Source organism: Macaca fascicularis, chromosome 16, assembly GCF_037993035.2.
Source record: "Macaca fascicularis isolate 582-1 chromosome 16, T2T-MFA8v1.1".
NCBI classification, from domain to species: Eukaryota; Metazoa; Chordata; class Mammalia; order Primates; family Cercopithecidae; genus Macaca; species Macaca fascicularis.
Window position 1 is genome coordinate 50,423,290 of NC_088390.1, and position 22,511 is coordinate 50,445,800.

At 38.8% G+C, this 22,511-nt stretch overlaps 2 protein-coding genes across 2 annotated transcripts in view; one reads left to right on the forward strand and one right to left on the reverse strand.

Annotated features, from left to right (window-relative positions):
- ANKFN1 (ankyrin repeat and fibronectin type III domain containing 1) overlaps positions 1–22,511 on the reverse strand; it is a 349,569-nt gene that overhangs the window by 206,068 nt on the left and 120,990 nt on the right. The gene's annotated exons all lie outside the window — the stretch shown is intronic.
- LOC102145066 (peptidyl-prolyl cis-trans isomerase A) lies at positions 18,505–19,269 on the forward strand. Its single transcript, XM_015444642.3, has one exon. The coding sequence runs from the start codon at positions 18,549–18,551 to the stop codon at positions 19,044–19,046; it is 498 nt and encodes a 165-aa protein (XP_015300128.3). The 5' UTR covers positions 18,505–18,548; the 3' UTR covers positions 19,047–19,269.

Sequence of the window (22,511 nt, forward strand, 5' to 3'; positions counted from 1 at the left end):
CTTAACTCCCAGGGGTGGTCATTAACAGATTAAAGCCAGAGGAAACCCAGTGTTTTCCAATAGGCTGGCTTAACACAGTCTTCTCTTTGTCAATAATGGGAAAAGATATTGGCTTCTTTGTTACCTGATGTAATTTCAGAGATGGTCACAAACAAACTCAGTCATTTTCTGTAGCTGTCACAGAGATTGGACTTTCCTCCTGCTGCCAGAAAGATCATGGTCTCTTGCTAGAACGATGATTGCTTCCCAAATTTGCCCATCAAAATGCCCTGTGAAAGTTCTTCCAGGACTCAATGGCTCAGGCCTTGTTCTGTATGCATTGATTCTGGAAGTTTCTTTGTGCACAGAGTAGAGAAAGTTTAGAATTAGTATTTAGTAATATTTTCATCTAAATTAACGGGTTGAGTTCTGTGGCAGAAAGTTTCTGCTATTTCTGCCAGACTTGGGCTGTCCCTGAATGACACAAACAAGCAGGTCAGGCCCTTGTTCCAGTTTGAAATTCTTTGTGTCTTGCACTATTTTGGTAAAGTAGAATGGCATCCAAAGTGCTGTACTAGGCTACACATTCTATATTATCAAACAATCAAATTCTCAAACCTCTGCTCCCTCTGCCCAGGATGGAGAAAACCAGTCCAATTTCCAAGGCTTGCAGCCTGAGAGAGAAGCAGAGAGCTAGAAAATGTAAGTCTGTTTTCTTCTTTGATAAGCTTCCTTGGCAAAGTCCAATGACCTGAATTATGGTGTGGCCTGTGGCCTAAGAATCTTGAAGTTGGCTCCTCGCTTCCCCTGCCTCTAGCCTCTCCTCAGGCAGTGGTGCCTGGCCCATAGTGCTGTGGATCTATCACTTGGTTTCCAGTGGCAATCATGCATTCTCTTCTTGATTATCGGCTACTAGAGGGAAATAGGGCCACAGATAACCCTAAACAGAGCTAAACAAGAAGCCAATTCTAGTGTTTGGCTTGAGAAGGCATTATTTGGTTTCTTTATATAGCTATTTTGTCCTTCTAGCTGATGGCAAAACAAATTTTTGTTCCCTGAGTACATAAGGTCTCATGGTGATGGAGGTGAACCAACAATTTGCTAATCAGGGAAGAAAACAAAGCCTGAAATTTAACAAAGAGATGACTGAATATGCCTCTAAAGGATTCCTCCTTTGCGGAGAGCATCTGCCAGGTGGCTAAACCACACGGTGAAAACGTTTATGCCTAGGTTATTAAGAAGGAAGCTTGTGAGGGCCTGCATTCCAGATCTGTTCCCTAGATCCCTGGAGAAGGGATAGAGGCCCTGGGACTGTAAGAGATAATTAGGGCCCAGCTCTCACCCTCAAGGATCCCAGGGAACAACAAATGGCCTAATACTTAGTCATTCATTTAGTGAATATTTATTGAAGACTTAGTATGTGCCAGGGAGATTGTTTTGGCAATCAAATCTCAGAGTAGAAAGAATCTCTCGATTTGGGGTCAGCAATCTCCTGGGTAGCATCTGTTCTGGGCTGTCCTTGGTGGGTCATCACCTGACCTCCAACCACATCTCACCTTTGTGAGGCAGCTTATCCCGCTGTCCCACAGTCACCATCACTTAAAGGTTCACTTTGTACTGTCCTGAATCTGGGATCTGCCTTCTTATGTCTTACCCTGCACGAAACCAGTGCATATTTGCAAGAATACGTTGGAATAACTCAATAACCTTACTCACCCATCTGAAGTCTACCCTCCTCTCCCTTTAAAATGACCACAAACATGAACACACACAAAACCTGAAAAGTTGTGTTTGTTTTTGCTTCTGTGCTTAGTGGTGATGGTGGCATTTGTGTGATACAATGAATTAAAAACAAGATGGGGGAGAAGATTAGGATAAATATTTGTGTCCCTGTGCCTAACACGGTGCCTGGCATGCAGTAGATCTTCAGCAATGATTTGTCAAAATGAATAAGCAAATGAATGAATGAATGACCAGATGAATGAATAAAATATGAATTACTAACTAGACCATAAATTTTTAATGTTATGGACTTTGTCTCATATATCTTCATATACCCAGTACCTAAGACAGTACTTGGCCCATTTATAGGGGTTCAAAAATAAGTAATTTCTGAATGAATAAGTGAAGTCAGAAAATTGATAACCATTGGCATATAAGTGGGCATGAAATAAATGTTGTCTGAACAAATGAATGAATGAATATGCAAGGCAAGGAAAGATGCTTCACTCGGGATCGTTATTAGATTTCAGCTGGAAAGACATTGTAATTATAATGGGTAGGTGAACAAAGTATGACTGTTTAGTAGGGTTATGGTTGCTTTTTCAGCATGAGAAACTTTTTCCTATTGTTGACTCAGTAGCCCAGGCAGTCAGGCTTCATCCTGTGCTGTTTTCTAGCGTGCTAGTTTTTGCTAGGTGAGATGGTAGTGCTTTTTTTTCCCCCCAAATCAAACTGCTTTGCTTAGAGATGCTATATTTGCTTGATTCACTTCCCAGTTGCTTAAGGGAATGTGGGATGTTAACTAGAAATGGTTACAGATGCTAACACAGAAGTTTTCTGGTTTGGTATTGGAGAAAAGAAAAATATGGAGGATATGAGCAACGCATACTGATGTCTGTGCCCCTGTCCTCCTAGGACCACCTGGAGACCCATCACAGACACAAGAAAAGAGTGGACATTCCATTTCTTCCAAGAGATTTCTTCTTGAATCTGGAACACTCTTGGTAGAGCAAGTTTATTTCCCCCAGGCACGGTCCTTAGCTTCTTAGAGTCACACTCTCTGAAGAGGAGATCGTATTTTTCTTTTGATCTCATCATTTCTGGCTCCTGGAAGGCAGCCCAACATGGTATAGGATTAAGAGTACTAAAATCTGATTTGACTTTCCTCCTGCAATTGTTAGATCCTTAACCTCTGAGTCAGTTTGGCTACACTCCCCAGGAAACCAAATTTTACTTTGTCCTAGCAAAAATCTGACTCAGCTTATGCCTCTTTGGAAGGCATTGTGATTTCCATGCCAGTGATGAAAAGGAAAACCAGGGAGGTACAAATGATGCCCACTACTTAGCAACAGGCATTCTCACAACCTCCTCCTTCTGAGATGCCACCTGATTGGCTCTCCTATGCTCTACTAAAATGAGGAACAAAATACTAGCAGCAGTATTTGGGGGATACAAAAGGTGCAGCTCTAAAGGTAATAAAAATTTGTCATAAACTTTAGGAGAATTACATGTAGCCTAGTGGATTAAGTACCTTCCTCTCTAAGCTAACTAATTACTGGTTCTTTGTTAAACTAGGGTCATTTGACAATTTATTTGTGAGGCAAGTATTTGGTGCTAAAAAGATACTTTAGAGAAATAAGTGAATAGGCTAGGGAAGCTCAACAGATGCCCTGAACCATGTGTCAGAAGCCATCACCCTCCCTTGCTTCAGAAGGATCCCTGAAGAATTTCTGGATGGCCCACAGAAAGAGCCAGTAGCATCCTAGGTGGCTGGGCCATCTGCAGCAAAGAACTACAGGCCAAGTTCACAAGATAAGCGAAGGGTACTCAAGGCCACTGTTAGAGGCAGCTGGCCAGTGTTCAGGTCTGCCCAGCTAAATGAAACCAGGTAAATTAGCTGGGATAAATCATAATAATCATCACAATAAATAAATAATAATAAATAATACCATAAGACCCCTAAATGTATGGCTATTAGACATCTGGGTATCAGAAGGTCAGTTCTGTGCAGTAGGATAGCACATGTCTATTGACATAGGCTTGACCTGGATTAATTTGCCCTACTTGGACGTTACTTGTCATCATAAGCAGGTATCTCCCAGTCATATGAGTGTCTTCTGTTACAAGAATGAATCCACTCAAAATAGACAATCCCATATGTTTAGTCAATAATGAGTTAAAATACCATCCCAGACAAGGAATTTAGGGAGATATAAAAAAGATTCTGAAGAGACATAGTCCTAGAATCAAATACACACAGATTTTTGAAATGATCCAGTGACATTCTCCTGTGGATGTTTTGCCCCCTCAGAAATTATTGACAGCTTCCACAGGGGTCTATCTGTTCTGATCATTTGTCAGGATGGAACGGGCTGACTGATCCAGACTCTTCTTTTCAAACTAGAAATAATACATAATACTTTTAAGAGTTGAGGGGCATGGTTTTGAGATATTGCCTCTCTTTGCCTCTCTAAATTAGGATGGAAGTATTTAAATCCTCATTTATTAAGTCATTGTTCTCTAAGCATTCCAGTCCCTCATGGCTTGGAGGCTGGAGACAGGCACTCATGAAAGCTTGTCTTCATGTCGTTAATTTTCAGAGGAGGGAAGGAAATGAGATCAGACACTGTTCCAAGAGTAATTTTGATATCAGATATTCTTTCAAACATCTGCAAATCAATAAAAATTGAGGTGAGAGGGGTCACTAAGAAGCATGGTACAGTGGCTGATGAAACTAGTTACCGTCTATCTGCCTAAACTGGACTGTAAATAGATAATTTAATACTTTCACTTTCAATTTCTGAGATATCCTTATTTACAGTACCAAATAGACTCAACTCTTCACTGGACTCTTAGAATATTTAGTTTGCGTGTTTCCCTAAGTAGAAAGGATGGTGGGTGAGAATGCCCTCGGGTTTGGCTGCAACTCAAATGTGCCAGTTTAACATTATTCAAAATGTTAAGAGAAGGTTAAAATCACTACATCAAGGCATACATAAATTTGATCTAAAGAGATAGGTTATACGTAGGTCCTATATCAATATTTCCTTGGGCTCTTCTGGCTTAAGAACCTATACAATTCTATTATCTTACAGTTACACACATGATATTCTTATTTCATAGCTGGAAAAAATGAGTCACAGAAAAGCAAAGAGATTCCCTACGAGTTGTTTAAGTTTCTGTTGAAATTGCTGGGTGAATGGTAAAGTTGGTGCTGTAATTCTAGAGGGTTCTTGGTCCTGCCTGAAATCCTTGTTAGAACAAGAGAGTTGAAGAGAACGAAGAGAAACAGATTGAGCAGGAGGAAGAAGGTAAAAAGGGAGCAAGGAATGGGCAGAGGAAAACAGAATTGGAGAGAAAAGGGAAAGGGGAAAATTAGAAGGGTGGAAAGGAAGAGAAAATAAAATACCCAGTCATGGCAGTGAAAGATGTAATGATCTGGGAGTTTGCATCCCAGCCCTACAACTAACTAGCAGCATGATTAGACTGTCTGAATCTCAGTTTTCTTATCTGTGAAATGGGACTAACTATATCTGCCTTGTTTTTTTCACAGGGCTTGCCAGACCACAGGAGACCAAGTATATGAAAGAGCTTTGGAAAACACAAAATGCCGTTCAACTCCTTAAGGCAGCACTATGGCAGAAACAGTTACTCCATATTAGGGATTTGGGATTTTGGTTACCCTGGAGGGTCACTTAAGACGTTTTGAACTCCCCATTGCTATTGAGTGAAGAGTGCCACACATTACAACGGGGCCAATGTGGGCTTCCTTTATAAACAGTGAGTATTCCAAAGCAATCCCGAAGGGAGGAGGGTAAGCTGCCCTGAAGCATGGGCTCCAGGCGCCAGGAGAAACGGAGCTGTCTCCCTGCTTTTGGATGCCAAGACATCAACACTTAAAGCAGCCACAGGGCAAGTTTGATTCTGAACCAGCAAAGCAGAGAAAGAACTCAATTGAGATGCCCTGCCCTGTAGGCAAGCTTCCTGCTGACGTGAATGAGAACTTCACACTGGTAAGGAGCTGAGGACTGGCTCGTAAATTTTAAGTATCCCTTGGGTTTTCTTATGAGCGAATCTGCTGTCCTTTTGGCCTTGGAAGCAGAATTAGAGGCCTTATAGTCAGGCCTAAGTGATGGGCAGAAAAAAAATGGAAAACTATTTCTGAATGCCAGCAAAATGGCTGTTTCTGAGTCTACAAAGCAACTTCTAGGACTCTAAAGTGAGGCTCTCCCCTAGCCTCATGGCATAACTCTTAGGAACTATAAACACTGATTAATTTGGCCCCTTCACTTGCCTCTCATTAACGGCAAATATCAGACTGCCTAGCCAGTAGAACATTCAAGAACATTTTCTTGAAACAATGAGAGAAAAATGCAGGGCCTTTCCATGACTCTGGTTCCACCGTCACAGAAATGGATACATACACAGTTACATTTAAATGGCATCTGAGGGTAACTTGCTGAAGGCCTCCCAATTGTGTTAACCTTGTGCTCTGCCCAGCCATCAAAGCTTGGCCCACTCAAAGATCATTATGTAGCACCCATTCCCACACTGTGTAACAAAGCAAACCTCCCTAGCCCCAGCAGCCTCTATATTCAGCCTTTTGAGCTGGAGATTTAATATTAGCCTATATCCCATTCAGTAACGTCTGTTTAGAGGAGTTTGAGAATTGGTTGCCCGTTTCAAGGTTTCACTTACAAACTTATGAAAAAGAACAATATTTTGCTATGAAAAAAAGATCTAAGATGATTGGCTTGTCATGTGATTTGAGGATGGGTCCCACCTACACCTAGATGCAGAATATCTTTTGTTTGTCATGGCCCAAATCAGCATTTACTTCTTCAAGATCTTTTTAAGAAAACCTGGCTCTAAATGTAGTGTGTCAGCTGTTAGATCACACACCATTATCAAAATTAACTTCTTAGGTGCTGTTTGGTGGTCAAAGATGTGTTAGGCACCATCCTATGCACTTCACGAATATCATTTCATCTCATGGCAGGAACTAAACGCATGAGGTAGGTTGTATTGCCTTCATTCCAAGGATAAGAAAACTGAAAGTCAGGGAAGTGAAACTCTTTGTCCAAAGCCACAATGCTGTAGAACCAGGACTCGAAGCCAGGCTTGTCCGATCCGAAGTCTGGGCTCAGACTACAGTACTGTGCTGCTTTTCCGTTCGTTGAGGTTGGTTGGTAATAGAAAGAAACCCAATGCCACATGTCACTGACTGCACTGAGTCCCAGCTCTGTGACTTTGAGTAAATTATTTACCTTTCTGTATGTCCTTTCTTACCTGTAAAATGAGAGAATAAGGCCTCCCTTATCTGCTTCACAGAGTTGTGAAGACCAAATGCAAAGATTCTTGCAACTGTAACACGCCTCACAACTACAAGGGATTAAAGTATTTCTGATTAGAGAAGCCTCACCCCCATGTCACAATATCAGGGAACTCATCCTAGAAAAATTTTGATAGAAGGAGGTAACAAGAATGGTGACCCTTTGCCTATGGTTGGCAGGGTTCTTGGAAGGGGTGGCTGATTATATTTCCCAAATATATACATATATGTGTATACATATATGTATATATACATGTGTATGTTTCTATGTGTTTTTATATGTGTGTGTGTGTGTGTGTCTGTGTGTGTATATACATATATGCCATACCATATGATCATCTTACAAAAAGGAGTGTAAAGGTGGTGGTCTAATGTTCTTTGCTCTTGAATCTGGGCAGTGGGTTGCAACTTTCATGATCAATGTAATATGGTAGAAGTCATGCTATGTGACTTGAGAGTTGATTCTACATCATTTAAAGGATACAGTCTCCATCTGGCTCAGGATACCTGCCCTTGGAATACTGCCGCCATGTTGTAAGGAAGCCCCAGTCACATGGAGAGGCCATGTATGGGTGTGTTCTAGGCAACAGACACAATGAGGCCCTCAGCTGACAGCCAGCATCAACCTCCAGACATGTGAGCAAATGAATTTTCAGATTATTCCAGATATTTGATATCTCCAACCTTTGAACCTTCCAGCTGAGGCCCCAGGCATCATGAAACAGAGACAAACTATCCCCAACATGTCTGAACTGAATTTCTGAATCACAGAAACTATGAGGAATAATAAATGACTATAGTTGTTTTAAGTCACTAAGTTCAGAGTGGTTTGTTATGCAGCAATAGATACCTAATGTAGGGAAACACTAAAAATAGGGTCAGATAGACTCCAGGATAACATAGTTTTCTCTAAGATTCATCCTCCCAGGGGAGCTTTCCATTCTTGATGTTTGAGATGATGCTGGGAGTAGGAGATGTTGAGTCTTGGCCAATTTGGAATTATAGACTTGAAGGATGAACCAGCTGCAGGCCACTAGAAAACAGCTAACCAAGCAGGCAGAGCAGGATACTGGATAGGGTAACTTTTCCACACTGAAATGCTTTATACATTTTTTTTTTGAAAGTGAAAAGGGGTATAATTAAAATAGAGTCACTCTGGGACTCTGGGACAACAGGTATAGATGGAGATGTCCTGGGTAAAACAAAATTTGTGTTACAAAGACTAGGTCAACACTGGGGAGATCAGTAGGAGGTGATCATCATCATCATCATCATCATCATCATCATCATCATCATCATCATCATCTGACAGGCTGCCCAACCACAGCAGGGGGAAATCAGGGAAGAGGATTATTTGGAAAGGAAGAGGAATCTCTTCTATTTAGACTATTTGGGGAATTGAAGAAGAGGAGTATTGGGAGGAAATCGAGGAAGAGGACTATCCGGGCAGCGAAGTCTGTGTTTGCAACAGTTATGGAGTCACAAGTTGTGGTGAAGAAGCAGGAGTTGAGTTATACATGGGGAGAGAGGAGCCCAGTTTTAATGACAGAAAAGCTAAGAAGGAAAACACATCAGCGTTATACTGCTCCAACACTGAGCAGTATCTTAATTGAGAGGGTGAATTTCATCTACATCCATTTTCTTTTGAGAAAAACTCCTTAATGAGAAGTGGAATAAGGAGGAAAAAAGGCATAAAGGGGACATCTGGAGAATTTGTTATGTATGGAGAGCAGGCAGGCACATAAGAAAAGGAGCAGGCGGGCGCCTGTAGTCCCAGCTACTCAGGAGGCTGAGGAAGGAGAATGGAGTGAACCAGGGAGGTGGAGCTTGCAATGATTACGCCACTGCACTCTAGCCTGGGCGACAGAGAGAGACTCCGTCTCAAAAAAAAAAAAAAAAAAAAAAAAAAAGAGAGAGAGAGAGAGAGAGAGAGAAAAGAAAAGAAAAGGAAAGAAAAGGAGTAGAAGGAAGTTCTAGAGGGAAGATATTTTTGGGCAGACTTGGGCTAGGGTGCTGGTAGCTGTAGATTCTTAAATACATAAGGATGGTATGCCACCTCCAGCCCAGTAGTTCTAGGGAATAAGTCTTTAGGAGCTTGTCCAGTGTCTGCCTCATACTCTTCAGAGACTAGGAATTTGCCTGCAAGGGAAAGACCACACACAGTCCCCAACCACACCCCTGCTGTCACCCTAAGACATTGTTGTGGTTCAATTAAAATTTTGTGAGAGAGGAACAGATTACAAGGACATTGTAGTTGTAGATTTCTCCATGAAGTGATTTACTGAAGTACTCAAAGATTCCTTTTTATCAAAAATGGTCACAGAAGAAATATGATCTTGACTTGTACTGTATATTTTACATAGCTCATTCCAGGTAATTTGGGTCTTTCTGACATGTTTCTGACAATTATGGCAATTGTTTCTCCTCTAGGGAGTTGGGGAGAATTTTCCTGCTCTTCTTCACTCATCTCACTAAGGCTGTGCTCAATGAACTAATAAAGCTTCTCTTTAGGGCTGCCTAGGAATTTCCTGTTTGTTCCTGGACCTCTTGCACTTCTATACATCGACACTCCTAAACCCCAGTTCTTATGCCAGATTTGAATTTTCTCACCTGTTTTGTGGAGTGGACATTTTGTACCATTGCATGGTGCAGTGGCCTTCAAATGTTTCTGACCATGACTCAGTAAATGCATATACTGCGTATGTAAAACTGAAACAAAAATTTCACAAAATGTTATTGACGTCACATAGGACCCTGCTTTGTACTCTAATGGTTTCCATCACATATTGTTTTGAGCTGTGCTTTCTTATGCCAGGTGATTCTATTAGATTAAGTGAAATTCAATCACTATAAATTGGAAATCATTAACCCTGACTGGAAACATTTTAGACTTAAGAATTGACTATGTGTTTACTTGTGAAGAAAAAGAAAAAAAAAAAAAGGAAATATCATAGGAGTATTTTCATCTCATACTTTTAAAGACAACTTTAAAAGGTGAATTACAATTGGAAATTTTATACTTCTCAGTATCCTAGGAATGGAATTTGTAACAGTTAAGTCTGTTGCTGAAATTTTACATGCCAATTTTCCCACAGGAATTTCTCAGAGGAAATTTGAGTATGTTGTATGTATGAAAGTAGGACAGAGCCTATAGTGGGATTTCAGGAAAATCAATCTCTTCTCTCATACATGAACATGAGTGTTTGCCTGTGAGTGTGCGCACACGCACACACACGCGCACACACACACACACACACACACACACACATTTTCCAAATCTCTATGAAACTCTTGTGAAATACCAGGATACAGAGCATTTAATTTATCAGTCAGATGTGTCTCTGAAAGTCTATTACTAGGTGAGGAAACACACAAACTATAACCTAGTTAGTCTTTTGAGTCTTTTGAAAGTGGTAAATAATATCAGATTATTTTCTATTTTTAAAGTGGCTGGGTTGTGGTGGTTAAAAAAGAATAAATAAGATTTAAAAAATTATTTCCATAGGTTTTGGGGGGAACAGGTGGTATTTGGTCACATGAGTAAGTTCTTTAGTGGTGATTTGTGAGATTTTGGTGCACCCATCACCTAAGCAGTATACACTGAACCTAATTTGTAGTCTTTTATCCCTCACTCCCCTCCCACCCTTTCCCCTGAGGTCTCCCAAGTCCATTGTATCATTCTTATGCCTTTGCATCCTCATAGCTTAGCTCCCACTTAAGAGTGAGAACACATGATGTTTGGTTTTCCATTCCTGAGCTACTTCCCTCAGAATAATATTCTCCAGTTCCATCCAGGTTGCTGTGAATGCCATTAATTCATTCCTTTTTATGGCTGAGTAGTATTCCATTATATATATATATATATATATCTCAGATATATATATATATATATATATATATATATATATATATATATATATATATATATCTCACAGTTTCTTTATCCATTTGTTGACTGATGGGCATTTTGGCTGGTTCCATATTTTTGCAATTGCAAATTGTGCCACTATAAACATATGTGTGCAAATATCTTTTTCATATAATGACTTCTTTTCCTCTGGGTAAACACCCAGCTGTGGGATTGCTGGATCAAATGGTAGTTCTACTTTTAGTTCTTTAAAGAATCTCCACACTGTTTTCCATAGTGGTGGTACTAGTTTACATTCCCACCAGCAGTGTAGAAGTTTTCCCTTTTCACTGCATCCACACCAACATCTGTTAATTTTTTATTTTTCTCATTATGGCCATTCTTTCAGGAGTAAGGTGATACCGCATTGTGGTTTTGATTTGCATTTCCCTGATCATTAGTGATGTTGAACTTTTTTTATGTTTGTTGGCATTTGTGTATCTTCTTTTGATAATTATCTATTCATGCCCTTAGCCCACTTTTTGATAGGATTGTCTGTTTTTTTCTTGCTAATTTGTTTGAGTTCCTTGTAGATTCTGGATATTAGTCCTTTGTATAGATGTATAGATTGAGAATATTTTCTCCCTCTCTGGAGATTGTCTGTTTAGTCTGCTGAGTGTTCCTTTTTCTGTGCAGAAACTCTTTAGTTTAATTAAGTTCCACCTATTTATCTTTGTTTTGGTTGCATTTACTTTCAGGTTCTTGGTCATGAAATCCTTGCCTAAGCCAATGTCTAGAAGGTTTTTCCAACGTTATCTTCTAGAATTTGTATAGTTTTGGGTCTTAGATTTAAGTCCTTGATCCATCTTGAGTTGATTTTTGTATAAGGTGGGAGATGAGAATCCCGTTTCAACCTCCTGCATGTGGCTTGCTAATTATTGCAGCACCATTTGTTGAATAGGGTGTCCTTTCTCCACTTTATGTTTTTGTTTGCTTTGATCTAGTCATCTAATATGAGGAAACAGTTCCCTGAAGAAGTAAAAATCTCTGTAAAGAGAAAGGTGAAAAGGGGCTGGTACTTAGCCCAGGTGTTGATACTTAACCCAGGTGTTAGGTGCCTGCTAACACATCAAATATATTACTTCATTAAAGCATTACGATGATAGTGTGAGGTCAGTATTCATTCACTGAGCCACATAATCTATGCAATATATGTGGCATCTACTTACCTATTATGTTTTAGGTCCTGGGATTAATAGTAAGCAAAGCCCTCAATGAGCTTACACTCTGTAAAGAGATTATGCTTAAATGCTTTGCAGGAGAGGCTCCTTGTGTTATATATATGAATATCTAATTAGTGGATCTGAACTGAGGTTGGGGCTTCCCTGGAAAAATGACTTTGAGGACAGAGAGGGTGTGTAGAGAACACTCAAGGCTGATTACTTAGGCTGAGCAGCATCCCTGAACAATATTCAAAGCTGCTAAAGAAGCTGGTGTTGTCAGAGTAAGCCTGCCATACTCTACAAGTTTGTCCAGAATAGTCCTTTATGCTTGAAGCTGAGTATGGTTAAAAGAAGAGGGGAGAAGAGGGTTTTTCTCCTGGGTATCTGTACTTGTTGTTCAGCAGGGACACTGGTGTTGGGAGCTGTCATGCAAACAAATGCTTCTCCCTGTGCTTTACAGAAGGTGTGGTGTGTCTGTGTGTGAAACATGGAGGTAGGTGCGGGTTGGGGGAGGCTTTATTCCTAGATAATTTATTAATTGAGATTTTGTTATATCACATTTAAATCAGTTTTACCCTTTAGCTTTGTAGACATATTTTCATATTATTGTATGGTTATTAATAGAATTTGGTCTATGGAATGTGATTTCTGGACATAGTCCCTAGCAAATACTTCATGATGAATATGCCAAAAGCAACTGCAGCATAAACAAAAACTGACAAATGGGACCTAATTGAACTGAAGAGCTTCTGCATAGCAAAATAAACTATCAATAGAGTAAACAGGCAACCTACAGAATCGGAAAAAATATTTGCAAACTATTCATCCAACAAAGGTCAAATGTCCAGAATCTATAAGGAACTTAAATTAACAAGCAAAAAAACAAACAACCCCATTAAAAAGTGGGCAAAGGACATGAACAGACACTTTTCAAAAGAATACACGCACATGGCCAACAAGCATATAGAAAAATGCTCAACATCACTCATCATTAGAGAAATGCAAATCAAAACCACAATGTGATACCATCTTACACCAGTCAGAATGGCTATTAATAAAAAGTCAAAAATAATAGATACTGGCAAGGTTGCTGAGAAAAGGGAACACTTACATTGCTAATGTGAATGTAAATTAGTTCACCATTGTGGAAGGTAGTTTGGAGGTTTCTCAAAGAACTTAAAACAGAACTACCATTTGACCCAGAAATCCCATTATTAGGTATATATCCAAAGGAATATAAATACTTCTACCATAAAGACACATGAACGTGTATGTTCATTGCAGCCTTACTGACAATAGCAAGCACATGGAATCAACCTAGATGACCATCAGTGGTGGACTGAATAAAGAAAATATTGTACATATACACCATGGAATTATTTGCAGCGATTAAAAGAACGAGATCATGTCCTTTGCAGCAATATGATGGAGCTGGAGGCCATTGTACTAAGTGAATTGAGGGAGGAATAGAAAACCAAATACTGCATGTTCTCACTTATAAGTGGGAGCCAAACACTGAGTACACATGGACACATGTATACTTAAGGATGGAGGGTGGGAGGAGGGAGGGGATTGAAAAACTACCTATTGGGTACCATGCTTATTACCTGGATGATGAAATAATCTATACACCAAACTCCCTTGACATGCACTTTACCTATATAACAAACCTGCACATGTACCCCTGAACCTAAAATAAAAGTTAAAAAACAAAATAAAATCATATAGGGTAGCAGTTCCTTTCCATCTGCTACCATACCTAAGGGAAAAAAAGGATGTGATTTCCAGTATGACATTTCTTATGCTTTTTTTTAAAACTTCAATTTAAAGGTATTTTGCTAAAATTGCCAAGAGTAACAATTCATAAAGTGAATGTGCCAACACTTTGTCAAAGCTTAAAGTTTAGGTACAGATAGGTACAGATCACTCCTAGTACCAGGCCTTCAAAAAATATTCCTAGTTAGAGTGGGTTAAAGGGTGCTGCGTTCATTTCTAAGTTATAAAATAAACTCATTTTGTTGGATGTAATCACTTCAAATATGCAGATGAAAACTGGAAACTCAGAGCTATATCATTGTTTAGCACCAGTTCACTACTGCCATCATCTCAAACTCATCTTTGTCTCAAGAGACTTCAAAAATTAAAACACTTTATAGTACTTATATAACACTTTATAGTTTATGAAAATGGTTTTTGAAATTTTAATTTTTGATGTATGCTTACATACGATATTTTAAGTCTGATGAGTTTTAACAAATGTTTCGATAAATGTATATACCTATGTAACTCACACCCCAATCATGATAGGAGATTTGTAGCACACCAGCGAGGTCTAGTCTATTGCACACCCTCTTCCCTCCAATACACACACACACACACACACACGGCAACTGTTCTTCTGATTTTTATTATTATATAAATGCACTCATACTATATGCATACTTTGGTGTCTAGCTTCTTTCACTCAGCATGTTTTTGAAATTCATCCATGCTGTTGTTTGTATTAGTAGTTTATTGCTTTATATTACTGAGTACTAATATACCAAAATTTATTTATCCTTATATCTGTTGATAAATATTTGGGTTGCTTTCAGTGTGGGGCTATGATGAATAAGACTCCAATAAACATTCATATGCAGGTCTTTGAATGGACATATGTTTTCCTTTATCTTAGGTAAATAGTTAAGAGTAGAATTGCTGGGTTATAAGGTAGGTATATGTTTAATTTTATAATCAATTACCAAATAGTTTTCCAATGTAATGATTCCATTTTATACTCCCATGAACAATGTATGTGAATTCTAGTTGTCTACATCCTTACCAACATTTGGTATTGTATTTTTAGCCATTAAATTAGTGCGAAGGGTATTTCATTGTTATGTTAATTTGCATTTCCTTGATGTCTAATGAGTTTCAGTACTTAAAAAATGTGCTGCTAATCATTTTTATATCTTCTGTGAAGTGTTTATTCAAGTTTTTTGCCCATTTTAAAAATTGGGTTGTCTTTTTGTTGTTGAGTTTTAGTAGTTCTTTATATATTCTGAATATAAGTCCTATGTGACATGAATATATTTTTCCAGCCTGTGGCTTGCTTATTCATACATTTTTAAATGGAGTCTTTTGAATTTGTATTTAGATGAAGTACAGTTTATCCTTTTTTAATAGGTATTACTTTTTGTGTCCTGTTTGAAGTCTTTGCAAATGGTTTATCTTATATTTTCTTCTTTATAACTTTAGCTTATACATTTAGGTCTGTGATCCATATAAAATTAATTTTTGTGTATGGTATGAGGTAGGGGTTGAGATTCTTTTTTTACTTCAAATTATGATCTAGTTTTTCTAGAACCATTTATTGAAAATATTTTCTTTTCCTGATTGAATGGTTTTGGCACTTTGGCTGAAAAATCAATTAATTATTTCATAAGGGTCAAGTGTTACATTATCTGTTCTCTATTGGCCTACTCATCTGTGCTTACACTAATACTATATATCTGGATTACTGCAGTTTGATAGTCTCAAGGCCTCTGTATTAGTCCATTTTCATGCTGCTTCTAAAGACATACCAGAGACTGGGCAATTTACAAAAGAAAGAGGCTTACTGGACTTACAGTTCCACATGACTGGGGAGGCCTCACAATCATGGCAGAAGGTGAAAGGCCCATCTCACATGGTGGCAGACAAGAGAAGAGAGCTTGTGCAAGGAAACTCCCCTTTTTAAAACCATCAGATCTCATGAGACTTATTCACTATTATGAAAACAGCACGAAAAAGACCTACCCCTCATGATTCAATTACCTCCCACTGGGTCCCTCCCACAACATGTGGGAATTCAAGATGAGATTTGGGTGGGGACATAGCCAAACCATGTCAGCCTCCAACTTTGTTCTTTTTTTGCAAGATTGCTCTGACTATTCTATATCCTTTGCATTTTTATAACATTGTGGAATTTATTTGTCAACTTCAACAAAAGAACTCTGTAATTTTGTATTAGCCATGGTTCTCCACAGAAACAGAACAAATAGGATATATATAGATATATCAGAGATTTATTATGGGATTGGCTCACACAATTATAGAGGCTGAGAAGTCCCATAATATGCCATCTGCAAGCTGGAGAACCAGAGAAGCTGGTGGTATAGAATTGAGTTCAAGTTCAAAGGCCTTAGAACCAGGGGATCTGACAGTGGACAAAGACTTGAGAACTGGAAGAAAGAGCAGGGTCATTCTGGTGTAAGTCCTGGAGTTGGAAGGCCCAAGAACCAGCAACTCTGATGTCAGGAGGCAGGAGAATATGGTCATCCCAGTTTAAGAAGCCAATTGCCCTTCCTCTGCCCTTTTATTCTATGGGTTCTCAGTGGATTGGATGCTGCCCTCCCACATTAGTGAGGGTGGATCTTCTTCACTCAGTCTACTGATTCAATTGCTAATCTCTTCTGGAAAAAACTCACAGATACACATAGATATATATATTAACCAACTATCTGAGCATTCCTTAACCCAGTCAAATTGGCATATAAAATTAACCATCACAGATTTTCACTGGGGTTGCATTAAAACTATGAGTAAGTTTTTTACAGTTTGAGTCTCACAACAGAGATGAGGAAACTGATGCTCAGAGGATTCCATGGTCCAAGCTCAGAGGACCATGGAGCTAGAAAAGACACTGGATAAATTGTAGTTTTCTTTGGTGGTTCCCTAACTTTGTTGCACATTGGATTCAACTGGGAATCTTTAAATAAGACATATGTGGCCAGGCACGGTGGCTCATGCCTGTAATCCCAGCACTTTGGTAGGCCGAGGCGGGTGGATCACGAGGTCAGGAGTTTGAGACCAGCCTGGCCAACATGGTGAAACCCTGTCTCTACTAAAAATACAAAAAATTAGCCAAGCATGGTGGCATTCACCTGTAGTCCCAGCTACTCAGGAGGCCAAGGCAGGGAAATTGCTTGAACCTGGGAGGTGGAGGCTGCAGTGAGCTGAGATCACACCACTGTACTCCAGCCTGGGCAACAGAAAGAAACTCCATCTCAAAAAAACAAAAACAAACAAACAAACAAACAAAAAGACATATGTGGCTCCCAACCTTAAATATTCGGATTTAATTGGTTTGGCAAGCAATCTGGGCATCAGGATTTTTAAAAGCTCTCCTTTTAAAAGGTGATTCTGGTGTGCAGCAAACTTTGGGAACCACTGGTTTAGTGCTCATGTTTATAATGTGAAAACTGAGGCCCAGAAATGACATACAAGTTGCCTAAATTTTCAAAACTTACAAATAGACTCATTTTAAATGTCATATGAATATTTTGTTCAATAAATGTGTGTAGACCTTAAAAATCAACAACCACTGCAGCTTCCAACCCAAAGCTAATAGTTGTCACTTTTCTGCCAGAAGACAATGTCATCTAGCTCTTTGTGTGGCACTGAGCAAAGTTCTATATATGAATATCCTCAGGGAAGCAACAAAGAGAAAAAACAGAGCGAGGGGGAAGACTGGAAGAAAAAACATAGGCATTAGGACCAGGTGTGTTATTCTACTCCTGGATGGCAAGTCAATAGCTGTCTTTGTGTTGTCAATTTTCTAGCTATAAAAACAAAAGACTATCTGAAGAAATTCTATGAAGCCTGAAGCCTTATGCTTCTTGGGTGAAAACACAGAATATCTGATAATATTACTAATTCAATATTAGCAATTTCTATTTAAATTTCATTTAGAGAAAACTGCTTTCAGACATCACAAGAAAAAAGAACATTGCTCAGCATGCACATTTATTATTTTTCTCTGTGGGATTCCACTTCTTTCTGTTTATAAAATGGAAATTATAGGACAATAGGTGGAAAAACTGATGTTATATAATTTTTAGTTCTTTGTATTGGGTATATTAGAATTTGTAATTCCTTTTATTTTCCAGCATAAGAGTTTTTAATCTCCTCAAAGGCAGAGGCTACACTTTCTTTAGCTGGTATATTCTCATTAGCACTGTGCATGGCACAGAGAGGGGTGTCAACAAATGTGGAACTGACATATCTCACTAAAGAAGAAAAACTAAAGGACATATTAAAATGCTTCCAGCAAAAGTCTCACAGCTTTTACTTTAAGAATCAGACACTGTTCATTTTGAAGCTTAAAAAAAATCCACACTAAATAGATCTTTCACCTTTAAGCTTCATGTTGTACATCTTTCAAAATAAATGTCATAGTTTCAAAGTTTTTATCACTTCAAGGCAGTTCAAGACAATAGAAGACTATTCTAATGTCCCTGTTCAGTTCAAATGTCTGAGCTGTTCAGCTTTGTTTTTGATTATTTGTATTTGGTCATAAGGCATCTTTCAAGATGTCTTTCCAGCTGTCTCTTGGTCATCCACTCTCGGAATTACTGTTGCCAATAAAAGATCCATTCTCGGCTTTGCAGACGCTGCCGCCGAGGAAAGTCCTGTACTACTAGCCATGGTCAACCCTACCGTGTTCTTCGACATTGCCGTCGACGGCGAGCCTTTGGGCCGCGTCTCCTTCGAGCTGTTTGCAGACAAGGTTCCAAAGACAGCAGAAAATTTTCGTGCTCTGAGCACTGGAGAGAAAGGATTTGGTTATAAGGGTTCCTGCTTTCACAGAATTATTCCAGGGTTTATGTGTCAGGGTGGTGACTTCACATGCCATAATGGCACTGGTGGCAAGTCCATCTATGGGGAGAAATTTGAAGATGAGAACTTCATCCTAAAGCATACAGGTCCTGGCATCTTGTCCATGGCAAATGCTGGACCCAACACAAATGGTTCCCAGTTTTTCATCTGCACTGCCAAGACTGAGTGGTTGGATGGCAAGCATGTGGTCTTTGGCAAAGTGAAAGAAGGCATGAATATTGTGGAGGCCATGGAGCGCTTTGGGTCCAGGAATGGCAAGACCAGCAAGAAGATCACCATTGCTGACTGTGGACAACTCGAATAAGTTTGACTTGTGTTTTATCTTAACCACCAGACCATTCCTTCTGTAGCTCAGGAGAGCACCCCTCCACCCCATTTGCTCGCAGTATCCTTGAATCTTTGTGCTCTCGCTGCAGTTCCCTTTGGGTTCCATGTTTTCCTTGTTCTCTCCCATGCCTAGCTGGATTGCAGAGTTAAGTTTATGATTATGAAATAAAAACTAAGTAACAATTGAAAAAAAAAAAAAAGATCCATTCTCTTGTTTTTTAAATAGAACTTAAAAAAAATACTGGTGATGGGCAAGATGCATATTCAGAATCAGTCTGCATATTCCTAAAGCAATAGGAATTTTTTGAACTGGAGTTGTATGTGGGGTCTACCCTTAAAGCTGTCCTGTTTGGACTGGGGTCAAATGAAGAAAGGAGACCGGCAACATTTTGAAGTTTACTTTTGGGATAGTAGAGGATAAAATGAGACTTCAAAGAGATATTTCTTTCTGCTATTTTTATCTGCCAGATTAGAGGAGAAAATCATGATGGAATAAACATGTACTTAATACCTAATTTGGGAATTTTGGAGAACTTAGATCCAAGAGGATGGCTGAGGAGGGGAGTGATTGAGGGAGGGTGTGGGGCAACAGGGAAGGAATCCTTCAGGGATCCTCTTGCCAGAACCTGAACTGTATTCCCCAGTGGTTACCTTTAAGAAGGAAGAGAGGTTGGCAAAGAGCCATTTAGATGAGTTAAGTCTTCCTTCAATGTGAGATGTAAGCTGCTTTGATCATTTTGATATTGTTGTGGACAGGTAATTCAAAGGAGCTTTTATTGGGAATTGCTTTTAACAAGTTATCAATTGATAATATAGAGCCAGTTTATCTCTTGGTATTTGCTCTATAAATGTTTACCTTCCTAAGGAAGCAAGGGATTTTCAAATGACCCTTATCAGACATTCTGACACACAGAGTGTGTATCATGTCTTGATCTTATTCGTAGAGTCATATATTGAAAAGGTCACCTGTGATGATGCCACTGACAGTGATACCATTGTCTCATTATTTGAAATACTGTAGATCATATGACTCAATATTCTCTTACATGAAAATATACCTATACTGCTAGCTTTCAGGTTTTGATAAAATCTCTCTTTGAATGTATCATTTCTGGCTAAAAATATAATTTTATGGCGATGAGCTAGATAAAACTCAAACTCTGAAGGGTTGCAAACTCAGTTCTCAAGCAGTGTAGACTATGGCTAATATGGAGTTAGCCATATTTGGGTTTGATTCTGGTCCTGACATTTATTATCATGAGACTTTGTACCATTTTTTAAATCTTTAATGACATCCTCTGTAATGGGAATACAAATACTGACTTGTCAGGTGTACTCGGAGGATGACATAAGAAAATGTACATGAAGCATTCAAGATAGTGCCTGGCACATTGTAGGTACTCAATATGTGAGAGTGATTATTATTATTATTCTTAGCATTATTATTATTCTACTACCACAGGATAACTCTGTAGGTCAATAAATGAATAAGAAATAGTCTTAAATAAAAATAAAGAGCTCACAAGATTGATGTCCTGCAAGTCAAACATGTAGAATTTGGAACTGTACATTCCTATACTTCTCATTACCAGTTTGTCTAGGAAGTGCTTAGTTATTACTCTAGAATGAGATCAAAGTTACTTTATTAGTGTTGATTCAAATAGGTATTTTATTCTATTGAATACTGTAGGAACAATTAACAGAAGCTGGATGTACCAAACAGCTACCATCTGATAGTCATTCCCTTACATGGCAGTGGGAGCTTGGCGTGAATGGCTTCTATATTCTAGATCATTATTTTTTAGCTGAGATTTTAGGAGTTAGTGGGGGTAACCCATAAACATTACTACCATTGTGCATAGAGTACACTTTTGTTTAAGAAGCCTCCTTTCCCTTACATAAACCTCAAAATGGAATTTGTCACAATTCAAAGGAAATGCAGTGAAGCTGGGGCTCCCTCAGCAAAAAATCATCTCATTCAAAGCATTTAAATTATAGCCTATGATGAACCAAAATAGATCATGAATGAGAAAAAATCTGGGGAGAGGTAAGTTATTTAAAATAAAGGGAATGAATTTTCTGTGGGAAAAGGAATAAGAATAAATTCCCTTTCAGCTAATACCCAGAATCTACAAAGAACTTAAACAAATTTACAAGAAAAAACAACCCCGTCAAAAAGTGGGCAAAGGATATGAACAGACACTTCTCAAAAGAAGACATTTATGCAGCCAACAGACGCATGAAAAAATGCTCATCATCACTGGTCATCAGAGAAATGCAAATCAAAACCACAATGAGATACCATCTCACACCAGTTAGAATGGCGATTACTAAAAAGTCAGGAAACAACAGATGCTGGAGAGGATGTGGAGAAATAGGAAGGGTTTACACTGTTGATGGGAGTGTAAATTAGTTCAACCATTGTGGAAGACAGTGTGGCGATTCCTCAAGGATCTAGAACTAGAAATACTATTTGACCCAGCGATCCTATTACTGGATATATACCCAAAGGACTATAAATCATGCTACTATAAATACATGTATGTTTATTGCAACACTATTCACAATAGCAAAGACTTGGAACCTACCCAAATGTCCATCAGTGATAGACTGGATTAAGAAAATGTGGCACATATACACCATGGAATACTATGCAGCCATAAAAAAGGATGAATTCATGTCCTTTGCAGGGACATGGATGAAGATGGAAACCATCATTCTCAGCAAACTATCCCAAGGACAGAAAAACAAACTCTGCGTGTTCTCACTCATAGGTGGGAATTGAACAATGAGAACACTTGGACACAGGGTGGGGAACATCGCACACCAGGGCCTGTCATGGGGTGGGGGACTGGGGGAGGGATAGCATTAGGAGAGGTACTTAATGTGAATGATGAGTTAATGGGTACAGCAAACCAACATGGCACATGTATACCTACGTAACAAACCTGCACATTGTGCACATGTACCCTAGAACTTTAAGTATAATTTAAAAAAAAGAATGGAATAAAATGTAATGATAGACTTCAACCTGTGGTTTTTCAGTGAAAATGGCTAATGAGGAATGCTCTCTTAAGAGTGATATCCCAGATTTAACACAACAGATACAGTTTCCTTGTCCAGTCTTTTTAAAGGACTCCATATTTATTTTAGCCACCTTATATTTATTTAACACTTGAGTATTTTTTTTTCAGTTCAGTTTAAAGTTGCAAAGAGTACTGTTGCTATCCATTTCAAGAAACTCTCATGGATGTTATAGGGATTATATGATGTATTATTCAAGATCCCAGCAAGAATCATACAGTGCATTCAAACAGAAGAACAGAGGGGAGGTTATTAATAAGAACACTTACAAAAGAATGGGCAAGTTAGTGAAAGGGACAAAAGGAGGAAGCAATTTCTGTAATGCAGAGGAAATAAGCTGAATTGAAAGAGATACCCC